General features: G+C 36.6%; 3 protein-coding genes across 6 annotated transcripts in view; all 3 read right to left on the bottom strand.

Moving 5' to 3' along the window:
* The window catches only part of LOC131257845 (SNW/SKI-interacting protein A-like), a 28,652-nt gene extending 21,800 nt beyond the window's left edge, over nt 1-6,852 (bottom strand). Inside the window, exon 1 of one of the 2 annotated variants that reach the window (XM_058258763.1) lies at nt 6,834-6,852. The gene's annotated coding sequence lies outside the window, so the exon portion shown is untranslated. Of the gene's footprint in view, nt 1-6,818 lie in introns of both variants that reach the window. The other variant, XM_058258770.1, reaches the window with a different exon arrangement.
* LOC131257886 (phosphatidylinositol N-acetylglucosaminyltransferase subunit C) lies at nt 2,018-6,854 on the bottom strand. Of its 3 annotated transcripts, none has more exons than XM_058258824.1 (3): nt 6,819-6,854; nt 3,107-3,246; nt 2,018-3,015 (listed from the first exon to the last, which is right to left on the bottom strand). In XM_058258824.1, the coding sequence occupies exon 3, from the start codon at nt 3,007-3,009 to the stop codon at nt 2,104-2,106; it is 906 nt and encodes a 301-aa protein (XP_058114807.1). In that variant the 5' UTR covers nt 3,010-3,015; nt 3,107-3,246; nt 6,819-6,854; the 3' UTR covers nt 2,018-2,103. The 3 variants fall into 3 exon arrangements, with proteins under 3 accessions (XP_058114807.1, XP_058114813.1, XP_058114801.1); XM_058258830.1 differs by lacking the exon at nt 6,819-6,854 and adding an exon at nt 3,457-6,148; XM_058258818.1 differs by lacking the exon at nt 6,819-6,854 and having other exon boundaries at nt 3,107-6,148.
* A 4,525-nt stretch (nt 6,855-11,379) lies between these two features.
* Nucleotides 11,380-14,123, bottom strand: LOC131257904 (uncharacterized). Its single transcript, XM_058258841.1, has 3 exons — nt 13,965-14,123; nt 13,745-13,838; nt 11,380-12,137 (listed from the first exon to the last, which is right to left on the bottom strand). The coding sequence occupies exons 1-3, from the start codon at nt 13,989-13,991 to the stop codon at nt 11,986-11,988; spliced, it is 273 nt and encodes a 90-aa protein (XP_058114824.1). The 5' UTR covers nt 13,992-14,123; the 3' UTR covers nt 11,380-11,985.
* Nucleotides 14,124-20,643: the final 6,520 nt, after the last annotated feature.

Here is a 20,643-nt window from a genome sequence, read left to right on the forward strand (position 1 = left end):
CCCATGACCTTGATGTTGTGTGACCCATATCCCTAATCAGGTAAGCTAGGTTGCGGCCTCAAAAGACAATGAAATACCACACTATGATGGTCTTAGGAAAAGAGCTTTGCTAAACCCAGAGTTGTACAAGTCAGCTAATGCACCTGCTACCAGGTGCCAACATGGCGGACAGGTGAAATATCCAATCCATCAATCAGGTGGACGTTACTGCTAAAAGATAAAGGTGATCTATTCAGTAGGTGTGCCCTGATATTAGAAATAAGTTGACAGGTTAGAAAACTTGAGTTGATTTTTTTTGTTCACAATCATACATTCGTTCCCTTAATTATGTTCCACCTAACTAGTGGACTGACCTGATTTTTCGGATCTGCATAGTAGTACCCTTCTGATGGATGGCTTAGATATCGCACCTGTCTGCCATGCTGGCACTTGTGGTGGCATGTGCAGTAGCTGACTTCTACAGGTTTGTGGGCTTAACAATTAGAAAAGTATTGTAGCTGCGCACATGAAAAAACTGTAACGGTCCTAAAAGTGTTGAAGTGTGAAACACTCCGAAAGTATATTTATCACAACCATTTCTGCTGAAAAGCTGATGTAGGACAATTAACCACTTGCTCTAAAAGCTCGAACTGTTAGAGTATGGCGAATTAATCCATTTATCTCATAGCCCAGGCCTCACATTGCATGTGTTAGGACCTCGGCCGAACCCCCTTCGTGGGCCCTAAATCACATGGGCTGCCCACTTCGAGCGTATCCCCGCATCCTACAGGATACCCCACTAGAGCCCGGTGTGAAATGCACATTAATAATCCCTGGTGAGGAGTCTCGAACACGAGACCTCCCTTGTGGGCCCCAAGTCGCATGGGTCACCCACCCAGAGTGTGCCCTACATCCCACAGGCGACCCCACTCGAGCCCAGTGTGAAAATGCCCCTGCATTAAAAGCACCTTTTTTTTTTCCAGCACCAGCCATTAGAGGTTATGGCAATATTGCACCAGGTATAATTGATCAACCGGCTGATAATGTACTTTTTCCCATCCAGACACAACCCGGGCAAAGGCGGTAGTACACGACAGACATTTTTCCTGGCTGTTATATTACTTCATTACATTTTGCATTCCATTCAAGGACTGTAAGTGAACTAGTTCAGTTTAGTTGGACGTGTGAGATCTGTTTGGTTCGTCAGGTAGGGTGTATTGTCAAGCATGCCATGGACAAACATAGTATCATCCGATCAAAGACAGGTAGGCCACAGGTATGCCTTGGAGATGGCCTATTGGTCATCTTGTCATCCGATCAACTACTTTGGCTTCCTTGTTGAGTAGACCAGTTTTTTTTTTTAAATGACCAGGGCAACCAGCTCCATACATCACACGTCCCATGACAAAGGAGATGGGCAACAGCAGTTTATCCCTTCTTTCAATGTATCTATCTGCTCATACAAAGCCTGCCTTTCAACGGTCATAAGTTACAGATGTTGGTTCAAAAGAAATGTCCATTGATCAGATTACCAGGATTGGGGTTTGGACCATAGTGTATGTTAGAGATGGCCCACTAATTTGAAGGTTAATTTCATTTTCCATGGTAAAATAAATAAAGAACCATATGTCACTGGCTCATTTGTAGAGCTGTTAGAGACAGTTTAGTGTGTGTGAGTGAATCAGTTCCACCCCAGGTGGTCTTAACTTGTAAACCTTTCTAAGCACCAAAAAGAAAGAAATAAAAAATGAGAGTCATATCTAATATTGAAGATAAATAATCATTTGGATGGATGTTACTGCCTCTGAACTTTTATTCTTAGATGGAAGTAATGCTCGTCGAGATATTTTCCATTAATAGAAACATTAATGAAGTTCATTACAAACTTAGGACATAAGTACCACTTTCAATAAAAGTTACGTTACTAACCCTTTAACCAATTCACAAATCAGAGAAAGATGAAAACTCAACCAATCAGTACAGTAGCGAAATAATCATCAAACCCACTTATATGATGCTAAAAATTGAAAAAGAATCATACCCAAATAATAAATGAATTTGAATTTCTGTTTCTTGTTGGTCTCACCATACAGAAATTTGCAACAATGATGCAAAGGTGACTGCTTAATCTGTTATGTCAAAACAGAGCTTTGCCTCATCCCAAGGACCATTTATCTCCACCTTGTATTCCTGTATCTTTATAAGCCAGTAGGGACAGACAACTGTAATGAAAAGCAACAGACCCAAGAACAGAGCAAACAGCAACCGATGCAATGGAAAAACGATGCCCAAAGTAGCACTTGCCAATACAAATGAAAAACAAAGATGCAGCTTGAAAGAGTACTTTTTTATGCAGTACATGACCAGCGGTGCAAAGAGGAAGACCTGTAAGGAGAAGAGCATGATCGCAAACACGTGAAGCCTCGATGGGAGACGGGAGGCGATGAGAACTGAAGCCACTATGGATGCATTCAAAGAGATGTTGCTAGTTAAGGTTGGATTGTTTAGAGCCCCAGGGGGTCTGATTGTCGAACCCGAATAATCGTGCAAGAAGAGATGAACGATGAGAAGCGAAACAGTTAAAGCCCAAATGGAGTCTGAGCTGATGGACCTAGTAAGAGTATAGTAGATAGGAGCCAAGACATACAGCCCACTTATGAAGAAGGAGATGTTAAGGAGATATTTGGAGAGGAGCTGAAGGGAAAGCCTCTTTGCTGTTAGCGAGAGTACTAGGAAGCCAAGTACTAGAAGACCCACATCCAGGAAAAGGAGGGAAGTCTCGTCGATTATGGAGCCCAACATGTAGGTCCAAACACAAACCACAAGAGCTACGATGCAGAGGTATTGAGAAATGGAAACAGAATCCTGCATCACTCTCAACATGTCTCTCTTTACAACATTGGCATTCATGACCATGTCTTCAAGGAAAGACTCATCGCTGTAGTTGTCATCATACCCGGGTTGCATGCCTCCATATGCCACTTTTCTCCATTTCTGTCGAGGTGGGTTGTCTTTGATTTTGTTCTCCATTGATACCTAACAATCCAATGAGGAAAAAAATATTTGAGTTGAAAACTATAATGAAGCACAAATCCAGATCCTGTGAAAATTTTGTATTGTCAACCACCTGCTAGGCGTCCCAAGCTTGAGCAGTAAACTGATGGAAGAAATCCTCTCTAACTAGGGTGATAGATGTTGCAATGGACTTGTAGAGGAAAAGGGAAGACATCAGATTCCAAACCATGGTCCATGACACCACATGAACACCTGCATGAGAAATGTGATGCTATTCATGAGAGTGGGGCCAAATCTATCCTCTCCATGTGGCACGTGTGTGCGATCAGGTTGTTGTTCATCTGATTGCCCCCAGGGTATAAGTGCCATGGCTCAAAAGTAGGTTGCTCCATCATCATGTTGCTATACATGTGTGAATAAATGGTTTAGAAAATATTAACCAATGGTCTGCACTCATCATACATGTGGTCCACCAGATGATCTGACCAGCCTGATTTGAGCAATGACACATTCATGATGAGGCCCACCAATGGGCTGGATCTTGCACAAACATCCGACTTGAGGAGAACAGGTCCTACTGTAATTGTGCACACAAAGTCATGAAGATTGAAGAAACAAAGAGCAAGAGACAATAAATGAATATTTGAAAAGATGAAAAATAAATAAAATTCCAGATAACAAGGACTGCGTTTAGACTGTATAATTTGCAGACAAAGACGTGGCCCATGCTTTTCCAATTGAAATCTAGAAAAAGTTAAAAAAAATAATAAAATAAAATAAATAAAATAAAATACATGATGCTTCACTTGTAAGCATTAACAGTGATGTAAGGACATGATATACATGCATACATGCATACATACAATACATATACTTTTTTGAAAGAACATACAATACATATACAGCATAAAAACTATCTCACACGAGACAGCAAGCGATGATGAGATATTCCCACATTATAGAAAGTACCAAAGTTCTAGAAGTTTAATAACAAAGAACAGCAAGATTAAAATTATCGTCATCATAGCCCTGTACCAGCTATTTGGGGTTGGCTAGGCAGTAAGATAAAAACCTGAAACCAAATTCATTGAACAAAAGGGGCTAAAATACTTGAACCCCAGTTCCAGATGCTAACATTCTCAATTACGGCTATGCCCCAGTAACATTAAGGGCCCGTTTGGAAGTCAACCAAACCCCAGCTCCCTGCCACTACTTCATTTACCCTCAATCCAAGCACACATGCTGTGTGCTACTTGGCTTTCATGATGTAAGCTTTTTCTGAGGCTTATCTTTTTGTTTTTTTTTTTCCCGGCTCCAAATTGCAAGTGTGTTTAGAACAACTCAAGAGTCGACCGAACCCACTAGCAATCTGGGCGGAGCACATCCAGCATGTCACTTTTTGGGAAACTTCTAACCCAACCCCTATAACAAATCCTGACATTCTAAACCCAAATACCAAATTCTATTAAACACGGACCATATGAAAAAGGTCAGGTGACCGGTATCATGACCGATGTTGTTCTCAAACCAAAATTGCCACCATATTATATAAAACAAAATGAATAAAAAAATGTTTTAGTGATGGAAAACTAGATTACAAGATGCATCAAGCAATTCTATAACTGAGCCTGTGCTTATCAACAAAGCTAATGCGTGACAGTCCTGTTATTTATTGCTATATTTGCTACATTTTTAATTGATGAGAAATGATGGGAGCGACAAACGTTCTGGGTTGTTTCCCCCTTAATGTTTTGTGCAGATCAATCTGTCTATTCTAGAGACGAGAGGATCACTAGAAGACTGGTTTCACTTCGCTCTTGACTTTCTTATCTTTGAATAAATAAAATTTTGTCACTATTCAAAACAAAAAAGTAAAAAAGAAAAAGATGGGAGTGACGAATGAATACCACTCCAGGAAAAAAAATTTGAATTTCTATAAAAGCGTGGGAAGAATTAAACTAGATAGAAGGCCTATACTGCATATGTGATCTGCTTCATGTCTTTAAAACATAAATACAAAACATAGGTGCAATTGCTGTTCAGATTTAATGCTGAATGCTGACTTCTTCTAATGCATTTGATAGTAATAGATTGAAAATCTAAAGAACATGCAATAATCATAAGAATTAAAGAGACAATGAAAAGAAGAAACCCCCGATCCACAAAAGTCCTGATCCTATCAAAGGAAACTAGTTTCAACAAACCATAGGATGAAACATAATCACTGTGATCCAATAGACATTCCACTGAAACTGATGTTATCTTAATACCCAGGGTGACGAAGGATTGAATTTCACTATGTTTCAGCAAAATAAATCATGTTACCACCCACAATCGAAAATGATCGAAATCTGCACTCTGTGAGCAAGATTTGAGATTTTATTGCAATGCATGCATGTTTCTAATTACAATTCAGCCATCACTTGGTGCTAAAGATTTTGAATTCATCATTTCAAACATATCAAATGCAAAATCTAATATTTTCCTTCCAATCTCATTAGCAATAAATATTCTTCGCATGCAAAAATACAAAGGTATATAAATACCTGCAACAAAGAAAGAACAAATTACTCATCTGCTGAGGGAAATATAGAACCGTAACACTGATTAGGTCCTAATCTCAAATCAATGATCATTCCATTCACCAACTAAAGATTTAAATTTGCAGTTCCAACATTCTCAAGTCAAGAAATCTACAATTTACTATTCCAAAATTTTAAGGAAGAACCTGAAAACCAAGTGATATGTAAATATACATATATACCCACAAAAAGAAAAAAGAAAAAAAAAAAAAGCAAAGAAAATTCCCAAATCCAAATAATCTTCGATGTTATCAAAATACACAGTTTGGACTAATACCATTGCTACAAAGCTAGTATTTGGGAGATTGGTCCTGATGTAGAAAAAATACGGAAAGATAAAATAAAAATTTCAGGAAAATTTTGAATACTTTCTAAGGCTATGTTTGGTTGAAGCCAAATTTCATGGAACATCATGATTTTTTCCATGAAATTAGACTGATTAATCATGAAAATTTTTAATTGAGTGCAACCAAACACACCCTCAAGAATTACAAAAAATCTTTTCAACTGTTTTAGAGCATCTAGACTGTTGAATAACTTGGGAGGATCCCGAATGATACATGTATCATTCTCAATAAAAAATAAAAAATAAAAATAAAAATAAAAAAAATAAAATTTGCTATGTATCCATTTTCTGAAAATTTCAAAATAAAGTGCAGTTAAAAAAAAAATACGGCAGAAGCATTTTATAGGTATGATCAAAACCATACGATGAAATGATTTAAGTGCATTCAACAAGCAATTACATTGAAGAATGGTCAAGATCATCTGATAAGCACCACTTTCAGACCCCGGCCCACCAAAAATGGATGATCCAGCTCATCAGGCTTTGCAGCCACACATACAATGGTAATGGGTACCCAAATGAACTTGATTTGCAGTCCAAATTCAACATTACTTTGCTTGCTGATAAAGATCCAAATTCCTCTTTTCAGATAGCATATAATTGATTATTCGACACCCTGTCATTTTATACACAAACCCTTTTATTTCTACTTTTACGTAACTTCTGTAAAATGTAAGAAAGTTACAGGTGACTTTCTTACAGTTTGTGTTTGGGGGAGAAATGTTACAGGTAACAAAGTCTCAACCTGTAACTTCCTATCAGGTAAGATTGCAAGAAATGTAACAGAGGAATTAGGTGCTTTTCAAGTCAAAGGTTACTTTGTTACAGGCAACGGCTATCCATTTCGAAGTTGGGAGAGGGAGGTGGAAATGCAGCTGCATTGAAAGTGCACCTACCTGCTCTGACCCAACGTCTCCTTCCCTCTCTCTGCTTTGGCAAGGTAAGCCCTAACCCTCATTCGTTTTTCTTCTTTCTTTTTTCTTTTTATTTCTCTCTTTTTTCCAGTTCATTTTTGTCCTTTTGCGTAACTGCGGAACGGCGCTGTTAGGCAGTGGCGGCTTCGGATGCCTAACTGCGGTCCCACAGTGATGTACTTTCCTTACATTCACACCGTCCATTGAAGGCTCATACTAGGGTATGATTTAAAAAATGAAGCTGATCCAAATCTTAAGTGGGCCACATCACAAGAAACAATCTTAACTAAATTATTACCATTAAAAACATCATGGGTCTGAAATATTTATTTGCCATGAGTTACTCCTTGCGTTCTTATAGTACTGGGTAAACTTGGTTAGGCCCACAGTGAATGTATATGGTTTATCCACGTGGTTCATCCGTTTTATTAGCTTGTTTAAGGGGTTGAGATCAGAATTGAAGCAAATCAAGAACTAGATCATACCACTTGAAACACTAGGAATAATAATTTCCGCCATTGAAACCTTGCTAGGCCCCACAGTGATGTTTATTTGTCATCTAACCTATTCATAAGATCATACAAACATAAATGAAAAGAAAAATCAAATATAGGCTTGATCCAAAACTTATGTGGCCCTCAAGAATTTTTCAATGGTAGAAGTTCAATTCACACAAGAAACTGCGGTGTGGTCTACTTGATGTTTGGATATTCTTTATTTTAGCAATCGAGACTTAAAATTATATGATAAAATGGATGAACGGAGTGGACACAATACATAAATCATGGTGAGGCTTAAAGAGTTTGCTCAGCACACGGTCCATCTCCTTTGATAAAGTAACAAAGACTTGCGCCCTAATGTCCCTGATCCCTGGTCCATAGCTCAACTGGTAAACTGAGTGGAGATTCCTCGTTTCAACACTTGGGGTCTTGGTATCGACCTCTAGTAGGGGTGGCTAACAGTGCCTGTACATATAGTGGGCGCCGAGATGTGGTTCACAAATTCAGCCCATCTATTATATTTGTCTCATGCCCAGCTAAATGTTTTTAGGATATCCCATAATTTAAAAGGGACTCATCAAATGCACGGTGTTGATGTTTGACATACATCATGGTGGGGCTCACACAGCTCGACCTCAGAGAACCTTCCCCCCCCCCTCCCCGGGCGCACACACACACACATATATATAGTTATGCTCACCTACGCACGTGCGCACCTCTGCACATGTGTCATGTGCGTCTAATCCAAACAATCCATGTGATGTGGAATCCCATGAAACTCTAAGGGATAATTTTTCATCCCGATATAAAATTTCTAGTGGGCCATAGCAAAGGGAAATGCAAATTAAGGGAGGAAATTGTTTTTATTTTCATGGCCCACCGAAGTTTTGGATCAAAGTAAAAATTGAGCTTAGGGGGTGTTATGAGGTGCTACTTCACATGAATAGTCCAAATTTTAGAATCACATTACGTGTGATAAGTCCTCAAAAATGTCGACATGAGTTCCGTACTACGTAGTGGGTATATTAGCATTATATATATATATATATATATATATATATATATATATATATATATATAGGGAAAAGGTACTATACGCTCGACCTTACCGGAGCATTCCGTAAGGTCGAGCGTTGTCATATTGCTGGCCGTCGGATGTGGCAAATTTGAAATCAACGGCGATGCTCGAGACGGGATTTGAAGGAGAGAGACCGGTCGTACCGGTTATGTTGAGGCCGAACATGTACACGGCCATGTAAATAGGGATGTTTTTTACCCCTTCGAATCCCTGGCCGTGCAGCCATCTCACTCTCCCCTTCAATCCCTACCAGTAGCCACACCCCGTGCAGCCCTCTCTCTCCCTCAATCCCTACCACCAGCCACGTCTGCGTGCAGCCCTCTCTTTCCCTCAATCCCTACCACCAGCCACGTTCGCCTCCACCTCTCTCTCTCTCCTCTCCCTCAATCGGTACCACCAGCCGCGACCGCCTCCACCTCTCTCTCCCTCATTCCCTACCACCACGCTGTGCAGCCTCAGATTGAGCGTTACAGGTAAGGCCTCTGTTTTTTGGTATGGTTTCTGTTTTACATCGTGAGCACTTGCATCCGGATCACACATCATCGTCATGAGTTTTTTTTTTTTTTTTTTTATGTATTTGTAAAAAAATAAAAAATAAAAGTACAATTGACCATTTTCTCCGATTTAATAAAGTGAACTCATGAATTTGCTACTATAAAAAAGAAATCTCAACTTGTAAATGTAGTGCTCTACAAAAGTAGGCTGCATCTGGCAGTGCCAACTAATTCAATTGCATTAATTACTCAGTGAAGTGGAAACAACCAAACTAATTCAATTGGGTGAGCGTTTGCAATTCCACTTAGTTTCATAAAGGAAGTTCCAAATGCATCCTTATGAAATCAGTGTGCTTAATTGAATTGATAGAAATCTGAACTAAGCCAATTACTTAGAAAAAGGTTGTTTATTGATTGGATGAGTGTTTATCAGTTGTGTATCTAAATGCAGTCTCAGAATCAGTGTTCTAAACTAAATTGATAGTGAACTAAACTCAGAAATTTAGTTACAATTCTATTGTTTATTGATTGTGTTTGTAATTCAAATCACTTGCATATACGAAGTTCCAAACACAGAATTAGAGAATCAGTGCACTGAATTGAATCAACACTGAACTAAACTCAGCAAATTTCATAGTATGAGCAAAAGGTTAAACAGAGATGTCGACAGCCAAACAATAAATACAATTACTGATCAATTCCTTAACATAAATATCACACATAAAACTTGTTTGATTACTTGTAATAAGCATAACAGTTAGACTGCAGATCTGTTTTACATACATTGGCTTTCTAACTGAATACATGGATAAAGCTACAAATAGCTAGTGAAGTGATCATTCTAGCTGATGAACTCACAAGCGATGAGGAACATCTATGCTCAATTTGAAGAATCCCTTTTGAAGAAAAAAATTGCCCATCCTTGACAAACAAGAGACGTATTGACTCATTTTCAATTTGGAGCTTGCCCTTATGCCTAAGGGTCGACTGCTTGACTGGGCCTGCACGGCCCATAGGTGTATTATCTGGTATGTCAATCTTGTAAGCCTGATGAAAAGATTCAGCCAATAGTCTACACTCAGTAGAGAAAATCAGACAGGTAATGATTCTCCTATCCGCATTTTTTTTTGTACAATCACCCACAAGCGATAGATGAGAGCGGACGTGTGGTCTTCATAATTTTAAGTATGAATACTTTTTTTCAGTAACTAGAAAAACAAGGCCATCAAAAAGAAATCTAAAAAAATTAAAAAAACAAAAAAAAAAAAACAAAAATTAAAGAAAAGTTGGTGATAATCAGCATCCTTAGAACCTGCTAAGCAGGTTGTTGCCATCTCTGTGACATAAAACCATGATTTTATCTTTATCTTTTTTTTTATTTGTCTTTATAATGGTGCTGACATCAACAACATGATAATAAACACTATCCCTCTCAGCTAATATGGAATCGTCGACAAGAAAGAATTAAATCAAAGAAATCTAATAATCAGCATCATTAATACAATGAAGAATTAGAAATCTTAACAGAGACTACAAATACTGTAAATCACAACCATTTAAACTATCAACAAGAGATTATCAAGAACATAATGCCAAAAACTTGTCGTGAAAAGAAAAGAAAAACCGAATGGAATATAAGAAAAATGATGAATGCATAAAAATCATTGGTAACGTGCTTGGTGAGAATAAACCAATAGCAAATTCCAAGTCTAATAGCTATGGACCGTCCCAAATCACTGCCCAAATCCAGAACTTGGATCCAGAGCCAGAGTCTGATCCATGCCCAGACCCAGAACCTGGGTCCAAAGCATCTCAATCTGAAAATAAAATAAAATAAAATAAAATAAAAATTCATGACGATGATGTGTGATCCGGATGCAAGTGCTCATGATGTAAAACAGAAACCATACCAAAAAACAGAGGCCTTACCTGTAACGCTCAATCTGAGGCTGCACAGCGTGGTGGTAGGGAATGAGGGAGAGAGAGGTGGAGGCGATCGCGACTGGTGGTACCGATTGAGGGAGAGGAGAGAGAGAGAGGTGGAGGCGAACGTGGCTGGTGGTAGGGATTGAGGGAAAGAGAGGGCTGCATGCAGACGTGGCTGGTGGTAGGGATTGAGGGAGAGAGAGGGCTGCACGGGGTGTGGCTACTGGTAGGGATTGAAGGGGAGAGTGAGATGGCTGCATGGCTAGGGATTCGAAGGGGTAAAAAAATCCCTATTTACATGGCCGTGTACATGTTCGGCCTCAACATAACTGGTACGACCAGTCTCTCTCCTTCAAATCCCGTCTCGAGCATCGCCGTTGATTTCAAATTTGCCACATCCGACGGCCAGCAATATGACAACGCTCGACCTTACGGAATGCTCCGGTAAGGTCAAGCGTATAGTACCTTTTCCCATATATATATATATATATAAAGTTTATAAAAAAAAAAAAAAAAGTTTCAAAGGAAGAAATAAAAATGGGGAATATCAGTTTCAAAATTTACTCCTGATGTGCCCATTCTGTCGTGGGACTGATGGTTCGACATCCATACCATCAATCTGAAGGGACCCACATTGAATGAAGATTCTAGATCAGAAGATCCTAGTGTACGATCCATGACCTTTCCAAATAGTTCCTGTATTTTCCTAAACTGTCTGTATGCCACTGGCCAAAGATTTGGTTGTTGCTGTCTGAGAGATCTTGGGGCATCCCCATCCACTGTAACCCCCCGTGCGGAAGGGGCACGTCAGGAGTCAGGACATTATTCACTTCATGCTGCATCAAGACCCGATAACTCTTTGGTAGAAATCGTTCAGTGGTCCGATACCTGCTATGAACAGTTTAGCTGAACTGCAGGGGTTCAAATAAAATGAAAGGAAGCATATATACTTCCAATATTCCAAACTGACAAGATTCTATTTACAGGCACTGGCAAGTATGGTATCTTGTTACAGAAAGTAATTGCAAGTTGTAATCAACAGGAACATGGAGTTAGATAAGCAGAATTATACAAGAATCTACTTCACATTCTTCTAATCTCAAAAGCTAACCAAATAGAACAAATAACTGGACTCATAAAAAAAGTTGGGATCAAGATGCAGGTAGTTTAATCATGATGACATGTATGAAATATAGTGAATCAAATAATATCCAAAGGGACAATATAGCTAGTTGCTCCTTGCTTAAAGGTACCTGGCTCCAGCTGCCGGGAGCTGCACAAAGATCAACTACACGCTTCACTCCTGCACATCAAGATTCCTTGAGACTTAAATACCAATATACTGGCGGCAAGCTAAAGAATATCTACAATGAACAACAAAGCCAAAGGAAGAATAACAGATGTCGTTATGCATAAAGTCAAAGCTTGAAAATTTGAATGAATTACAGAAAAGAAAGAGAGTTCTCTGGAAAAAGGAAATGGCAAGATACAATCCTTCCATTAAGAAAACAACCAGTGCACCAAGTTCAGCCTCTCACTGATACCATAGTGATCTGAACTTAATTGTCTATGGATTACCCACCGAAGCAAGCAAACTCAGGAAGCATTTGAATGTACTACCAAATCATGGCTAGTAGCAGGGTTTTCAAGCACCTTTAACATGTTGGTGTTTGGCACATCACTCGAAACACAACCTGCATTAGGTAGGCTAGTGTTCTCCCACTTCTTCCAACCCAGATCTTGGTTGAGATGAGAATGGGAAGGTTGGTTCTTATTTCAACCATGATTTAATCTGAGCGCAATAAGTGGTCCGTGGCAACCGTGAACAAAATGCTTCCACTGTTCTTAATATCCTATAATTTACAGTTCAAGTCTTGCAATTCAATCGGGATCCCATGGGAATCCTATTTGGCATTGCCATGCACATGGAGTATGATTAAGGGCCTGTTTGGATGTTCCCTCAAATGTGGATCGAATTAAAGGCGCATCCCGCCATTTGCCTTTTAGGGGAGTGCGGTTGTTTGACAGATCCGGAATGTGCTAAAAGCTGCCATCCTCAAAGGAGGACCAAAAACCCGTCATTGTCATCACAGTCTCATTGGGCAAACAACAGGCTATCCTGACAGCATGTTACATACTGGAGAAAGACAGAAGAGGAAATAACATATTGAGAGAGTTGACTTCTCTATCATGTTCAGTGGGTTTGTGAGGACGATGCATATAGTTTCTTGCTAGATAGGAAATCCCATTTATAAACATACAAATTTCAAAATGCAATGTATGATCCATGTGGTTTCTTGCTATATATGAAATCCCATTTATAAACATACAAATTTTAAAATACAATGTTGGAAGTTGAATGTTCCAGTGTAATGATTCTGATGATGCCTGCCTGTATTTAGAGGTGGGCCATCTTGATCGATCCAGACTGTTCCCCACCTGGACAGCCCTGCATTGGATTGCCAAGGCTCACAGGCCGAGGTGACCCCACAATCCTAACGGTCTGATCAATGAATTTTCTTGGACACTCTACATGCATACTCGCTAATACCCTTCTCATATCATCAATTTGCAGGCTCTTAACCACGGTTGGGAACCATCTGATTGGGAAAAAGCAACCGGATGATCCAGATTGATCGAGACAGACTCCACCTATCCAACACAGGCACTCCCCCACATCAGATTATTGTATCCCTTATCCAGAAATGGTTAATTCAAATCCCTCCCTCACTCTTAAATTTCACGGTATGTTTGGACAATCTGTAATACATAATTCCGATTAACTAAAATCAGATGAACTTATTTTTAAGTGGCACCCAAACAGTTCCTGTTTATTCCAACCCGAGAGAGAGAGAGAGAGAGAGAGAGAGAGAGAGAGAGAGAGAGAGAGAGAGAGAGAGAAGGGGGGACCATGGAAGATGTTGAACTCTTCGTCGATTTGAAGGAGTTTGAAGGCACTCCGAGCGCGCCATCCTTCTTCTTTTGCTTTCCTGTAATATATATCCTAAAATGATTTTTCAAAAAAATATTTAAAAATCTGTGTAAGAAAAAGAAAAAGAAAATAAAAGAAAAAAATCGGAAACAAAAGCACCGATTTGAGAAAGAAGGGAAGTGAGTTTGGGAAGAGTACCCTCTTATCTCTGGAAGCCTTTCCCATCAGCTCTCTCCTGCGGCCGCGGGAAGATAAAAAGCTAGCAACAGAAGCTGAGGATACACAAACCACCCTCAGCACCTAGGTCTTGAGTTTGTAGGAGGGATGCGCCGTTGCTAAGCAGACGGGTCAGGTCGGGTCCGGGCGAGTCGACTCGCAGAGCCGGGCCACTCAAGTGAACCGGTTGGGATTAGGTTGAAGAAGAGGTTTGCTGCAACACGTCTCCATGTATTTCTAGTGTGGGCATGTTTGAATAATCCAAGCTGATTTTATGATGGATCTGATAGTGGACGGCAATGATTTGATATCGACTGATTTGGAGGAATTTCTTAATTAGGGGCACAGATGGATTTAGTCAATCTGATCAGACCCCACCATAAATGGATCTGAGTCCAAAATGTAGACCATGCGAATAGGTGAGCCCATATCACGGATGGTTTAAATATCTTGGGCTGGAACAACCCAGTAACACATGGTTACTATTTTACTATAATGAAATTATAAATAATTACTAACTAAACAAGAGAATAAATACATTGATTGGCGGATCAATCCATCACTAGATCTATTTTCAAATCCAGTATAAGAGGGACTTACTTCAAGAGAAAATAATAAAAGCGAGTCCATTGTGATAAAGAAGAATCCAGCCTCTTTTATTCGGTGCTCTAACTGTATAAATAATTTTTTAAAAGAAAATATCTAGAGAAAAAGTAAAGAGGAAGCCAATCAATGCGAAACACTAAGGCCCCATTTGTTAAATCTAAAGTCTAATGGCTGAATTTGAAATATGAAGTCTGAATCTAAAACCTAATGCCTGAGCCTGAAATCTAGAGCACCCATGTCAGTACACACACTCCATGTTAGCCACCCTCACTAGGGATCGATACCAAGACCTCAAGTGTTGAAACGAGGCATCTCCACTTAGTCTACCATTCGAGCTATGGAACTGGGTGTAATTATGGTTGAAGTCTGAAAATTAAGTATTAAATTTGAAACAACTTGTTTGTTAACAAACATATGAAATGTATGAAATATGTTAATTTGACATGTATCTCCTATTTGAAAATGTTTTACATTGTAAAGAAATATTTTTTTTATTAATTGAGAATAAACTCATTATATTTAATTTAAATAAACTAAAATACTTACTAGAAAATTAAAATATCACGCTCTTAGTTCTCAAGAAGATTGTCACCATGTGTCGTGTAGAATTGAGCACCGTTAGCAACAAAACCTTCAAATAAGGCCCACATGAGACAATGCTGAGACAAATGGTGAGACTCGCTACCGAAGTGACATCACCAAGTTATGTGGGCCCACTATGATGGATGTGGGCCCCACTATGATGTATGTGCTTTATCTAGACCGTCCATCTATTTGGATATATAATTTTAGGGCATGAGTTAAAGAATCAAGTAGATTCAAAAATTTAGTTCACCCGCCACAAAAAACAGTGGGGAGATTGATGCCTAGCATTGAAACCTTCCTAAGGCTTACCATGATTTTTATTTGAAATCCAATATGTTCACAAGTTAACACATACATGAAAGAGGGAAAAAAAAAAATATCAGCTTGATCAAAAACTTTCGTGGCCTATTTAAGTTTTTAATGGTGGGCGTCACTCTCCCCACCGTTTTCTCCGGTGAGGTCCACTGAAGCTTTGGATTTGATTCATTCTCTGAACCTTTACTTAAAATTATCTTCCCAAATGGATGGACATCGTGGATACAAAAGGTGAAGTTAGCAGGGAGTCTTGCCAAACTTGTTCATCTATTTTTTGACATCATTTTAAGACATGCTACAAAAAATGAAGAGGATCCAAAACTCAAGTGGGCCATAGGAGATGAAACAGTGGGGAGATGAATGCCTATCGTTGAAACCTTCCTAGGCTCCACCTTGCTGTTTATATATCATCTAAACCATTTATAAGGTCCATTTATAAGGTCATTTTCATTCAAATAAAGTGAAAGCACCAAAAAAATAGATCGTTACAAAACTTTTATCACCATATAAATGTTTCAATAGTGATCACTAAATCTCCACTGTTTCCTCTCGTGTGGCGCACTTGAGTTTTGGACCCTCCTCATTTTTGGTCTCACATCATAAAATGAGCTTAAAAAACGGATAGAGGGGTTGGATTTCTCACAAACATCTAAGTTGGCCCCACACAGTATCCTTGCCAAGGAAACCTGTCAGTATCCCATCCTTGGCTACTCCCCTGGCACCAGCCTGTGGCAGGTGGTCGGTGCTATGTGGGCCTCACCATGATATATGTTTTTCATCCATGCCGTCCATCTATGTTTCTATATCATGTTATGGTATGAGACCAAAAAAGAGGTATATCCCAATCTCAAATCGACCACATTACAGGAAAATAGTGTTGAATGAACGTTGACCATTAAAAACTTTTTGGGGGCCATAAAAGTTTTGGATCAAGTTGATCTTTGACTTTTCCATTCATTTGGGTCTATATGACCTAATTAACGGATTGGATGTCAAATAAACAGTACATTGGGCCTTATGAGAATTTTAATGGTGGATATCTAATCATTATTGTTTTCCTGTGGTGTGGTCCACCTGTGATTTATATTCCTCTCGTTTTTGATATCAAGCCCTAAAATGATCTTTAAAAATGGAAGAAACACATACATCATGGTGGGCTTAGAGAAGTGCCCCATGTTAAAAGTTGGGATGTGTATAACGCAAGGGAGAAAATCTCTCTCGCAAAGGACAATTTTGGATTAAAAAAATATTTATCATGTAGCGCATTCTTCATTCCCGGTTAAGCTAGACTCCCATCACGGAAAAATTTCAACATAAAGGACTCCTATCACGGAAAATTTTCAACATAAAATCGTGAAGCGCTTTCCTTCTTATGCATTAACAAATACCACTGAACATGAAACATTTTTCAAATTTCGTTAAGTACAAAAATTCAGCATTAACGAACAGGCTCTAAGTATGATATTGAAACGCACTCAGGGAAAAATAATTTTTAGTTATGGGATGTTAAAATGATTAACTTATTAACTAAGTCTCATACACTTATCTACATAAAACCTTCGCTATTGTCTTAACATGTGGCTGGTTAAAGTAGGTCGCATTATATTGTTTTAGTGAAATCTACATCAGTCATCAGGTGAATCATTACATTTTAATTGTAATGTATAAAAATCAACCGCATTCATGATTCAGACAGCCCATTGAAATGGAAACAATTTGAATGAGACGTTTACCCTCAAAATACTTAGAGAAGATCATTCACTCTTGATTTATTTTAGAGACCACTATGGTAATTATATAAAATGCAGGACTCAAATTTAGTTATATTTATAACTTAAGTTGCCCACGTAAAGAAAAACAGTTTAGAGAGTAGGTGTTACCTTGTACATTATTTGTTTGTGATCCACATGGATCAAATGGTGTCTTGAGTTACTCATAATGCTCTCATCGTACTAAGCAAGATTCGTTGGGTGCACTAAGAATGAATGTGGTTTATCCGTGTTGTCCATCCATTTTTCCAACTCATTTTAAGGGTTGAATCCAAAATTGTAGCATATTCCAAGCTCAAGTGAACTACACTGCAAGAAACGTGGGAATATTGATTTCCGCCATTGGGCCCACAAATTTGTCACCCAACCTATTCATAAGATCAGGAAGACATGAATGAAGGGAAAACACAAATATAGCTTGATCTAAAACTTTTTTTGCTCTTAAGAAATTTTATACGGTAGGTAAACATTCAATTCATAATGTCCACTTGAGCTTTGGATGTGTTTCATTTTTGCACTAAAGCCCTTAAATTATCTGGTAAAATAAATGGACATGGTGGATAAAATACATAAATCATGGTGGGCTCCATAGAGTTTAAAGCATATAGTGATGATTTCCTAACTTACTGTTGGGCCCCACCTAGCTTCCTAACACAACAACTTTAAGCGAAAGACTATAGATTTATTTAGAGGAAGATAATATCCTTGCCATTTTGACTCCTAGTGAGGAAGATAAGATTTAAAGAAAGTTAGGTAAATGAGTCAGAAATCCCTACTTCTTCCTGCAAGAAACCCATCCCCTTCTCTTGAAATCACCAAATTCTCATTTTCCAAATCCATGTACGCCTCTCTCTGTACCGTCCATCTAGTGGGATGGACACTCTGTAATGACCCAGAATTTTGGTACACGTGCGTACACATACATGTATGTATAATTGCCTTCATTGGAGTATACACACATAGACCCATGCATACATCCACGCACCCATGCACATATGCATCTATCGGCTCATATAAATTGTGACCGTTGATGTGTGATCGTTTTGCTTAGTGTGAACTATTAATTAATGTCATTAATGATTACATGATTTTGGTAAAATATATTTAAGTTTATTTATAATGCACTCTCTCAATTCATATACTTAAGGCCACGTGTTTAATTATTAACTAATCCAAATCTAGCCAACATCAACTATTGACTGTGCACTGAGATTAATCTGATCTTAACCACTAGATTGTTGTTAAAAAATAAAATAAAAATCGAGAACAACCCATTTTTTTTGTGGGAACCAACCCCACCGTCCGCTTGTGTGTGGCCCACCTGAGTTTCAGATCAGCCTCATTTTTTTTGCTTTATATCTTCTCTTAACCAGGCCGAGATGATGGACGGATTAGATTTAAATTATTGTTAATGGGACCCACTATATCTTAAAAAATAAAAATAAAATAAAAAATAAAAGTTACATCTTCCGCACGACTAAACCACCTTCTCCACTTTCCTTCCGTTTTGTACGGTAATGGCCGCCGAACCTCCCACTAAATGAAACCGTCCCAAAATTCTCAATCCTCCATTCCATTACGCATCCTTTTATAAAAAAAGAGAGAGAGAAAGAATTGAAAGAATCAATCAAATAAAAAAAATTTGAGTGGGAGAGAGAGAGAGCGCTGTAAATCGAGAGAGAGAGATTAAAGCGAGACCGGATCGTCAGACTTTAAGGTAGGTGATCTTAACCTGAAATTTACCATTTTCAATTTTATTATATCTATTTAATCCAAATTTTCGTAGAAATATTATTGTTAGTTAATTTAATTTAATTTTTTTATGTAGGGAATCTACGCATTTAGAAATTTCTATTTTATTCTATTTTAAATATTTAATACTGAAATAATTTATACATAAATAAAATAAAATAAAATAAATTTACAGAATAAAATAAATAGTTTATTTAAGATTATTTTATTAATTCTTAAATGTTTTGTTAAGAGGAAAAATTATTAAATTAAATTTCAAATAAATTATAATATCCTACAATATTTTACAGTACAAATAGAATATATAATTAATTATTTAAAGTATTGATAATTCATTATATAGAATGGTGAATATAAGTGATGTAAGATTGATAAGTATATATAAGCAAATATGATTATAAAAATAAAATAATAATATATAATAATAATAACAAATTATAAATTATATAATTGTAATATGTAATCAGTATTAATATGATATATAATAAGATATATAATAAAATAAAATAAAATAAAAAGGTTTATAAGATCATTAATGTATAGTAAAATATAAATATTATGTTACATAATAATATAGTAGTAATACAATATAATTGTATGTTAAAAAAAAAAAAAAATAATGAAAAAATATATAACATAATTAAAGTAAACATGTGTAAGATAATATTATATTACATAATTAATACATAAGTATTTAATATTATTTATATGATTATGTTATAAGTCAAAAGGTTTTATCTGATAATATATAAAAATTTTAATAAATATAATTTATTATTTCTAAAAAAAAAATTATGTAAATGATGATATTAACAATTTAACATAAAAGTAATATAATAATTATATTAAATGTATCAAACAAAAGTAAATTTATTAATTTAGATAGTCAACTATAAAATAAGGTTAATCATACTGACATAATGTTGTAACAAATAATTTATATAATAATAATAGTATTCAAATTCCAAATTAATATCTTTCTTAACCTTATTTAATTTAGATTTAAAAATAAATAATAATAAAATTCTGAATTTAGATTTAAATAATTAGATAAATAATAATAATAATAATAAATTTTAAATTATCAAATAATAATTTAATTACATTATTAATGTTATATTATATAAATCAGTGTGATAATTTTTGTTATGTAAAGATTAAAATTCAAATTTTATTTCTAAAATTTGAAGAGTTAATTAAATTAAATTTAAATGAACTTAAGTTTAAGAAAATTTTCAAAATTTTGGAATTGAAACTAAATTGATTAGATTTCTATATTTTGAAATTCTAGTGATTAATGTATATTTAAAACTTTATTAAATTAAAATTTTAATAAAATATAATATTAGATTTTTAACTTAAAAAAAAATGTTTTCCTTGTAGTTCAAAATTTTTGTTTAAATTAAAATTTAAATAATTTATCGATTAAACCTAAATATACATTCTCAATGAATTATCAAAAGAAATTAAAATTTGTTATAAAATAATCAAGTTATTTCAATATATATGTGTGTATGTATGTATTTGTTAAGTTGATGTGATAAATAAAATAAAAATTTTACTTTGAAAATTTAGTGAATAAAAATAATAAATATTTTTATGCTAATATTTAACATTATTTAAGTGAAAAAAAA

The sequence above is a fragment of the Magnolia sinica genome, chromosome 1, assembly GCF_029962835.1.
Source record: "Magnolia sinica isolate HGM2019 chromosome 1, MsV1, whole genome shotgun sequence".
NCBI classification, from domain to species: domain Eukaryota; kingdom Viridiplantae; phylum Streptophyta; class Magnoliopsida; order Magnoliales; family Magnoliaceae; genus Magnolia; species Magnolia sinica.

Coding starts and splice junctions, on each gene's coding strand:
- LOC131257886 (XM_058258824.1), bottom strand. CDS start 3,009: ATGGAGAACAAAATCAAAGACAACCCACCTCGACAGAAATGGAGAAAA.
- LOC131257904 (XM_058258841.1), bottom strand. CDS start 13,991: ATGGGAAAGGCTTCCAGAGATAAGAGG. Junction 13,839..13,964: donor AGGCTTCCAGAGATAAGAGG/GTACTCTTCCCA, acceptor AAATCATTTTAG/GATATATATTACAGGAAAGC. Junction 12,138..13,744: donor AGAGTTCAACATCTTCCATG/GTCCCCCCTTCT, acceptor CTTGATGTGCAG/GAGTGAAGCGTGTAGTTGAT.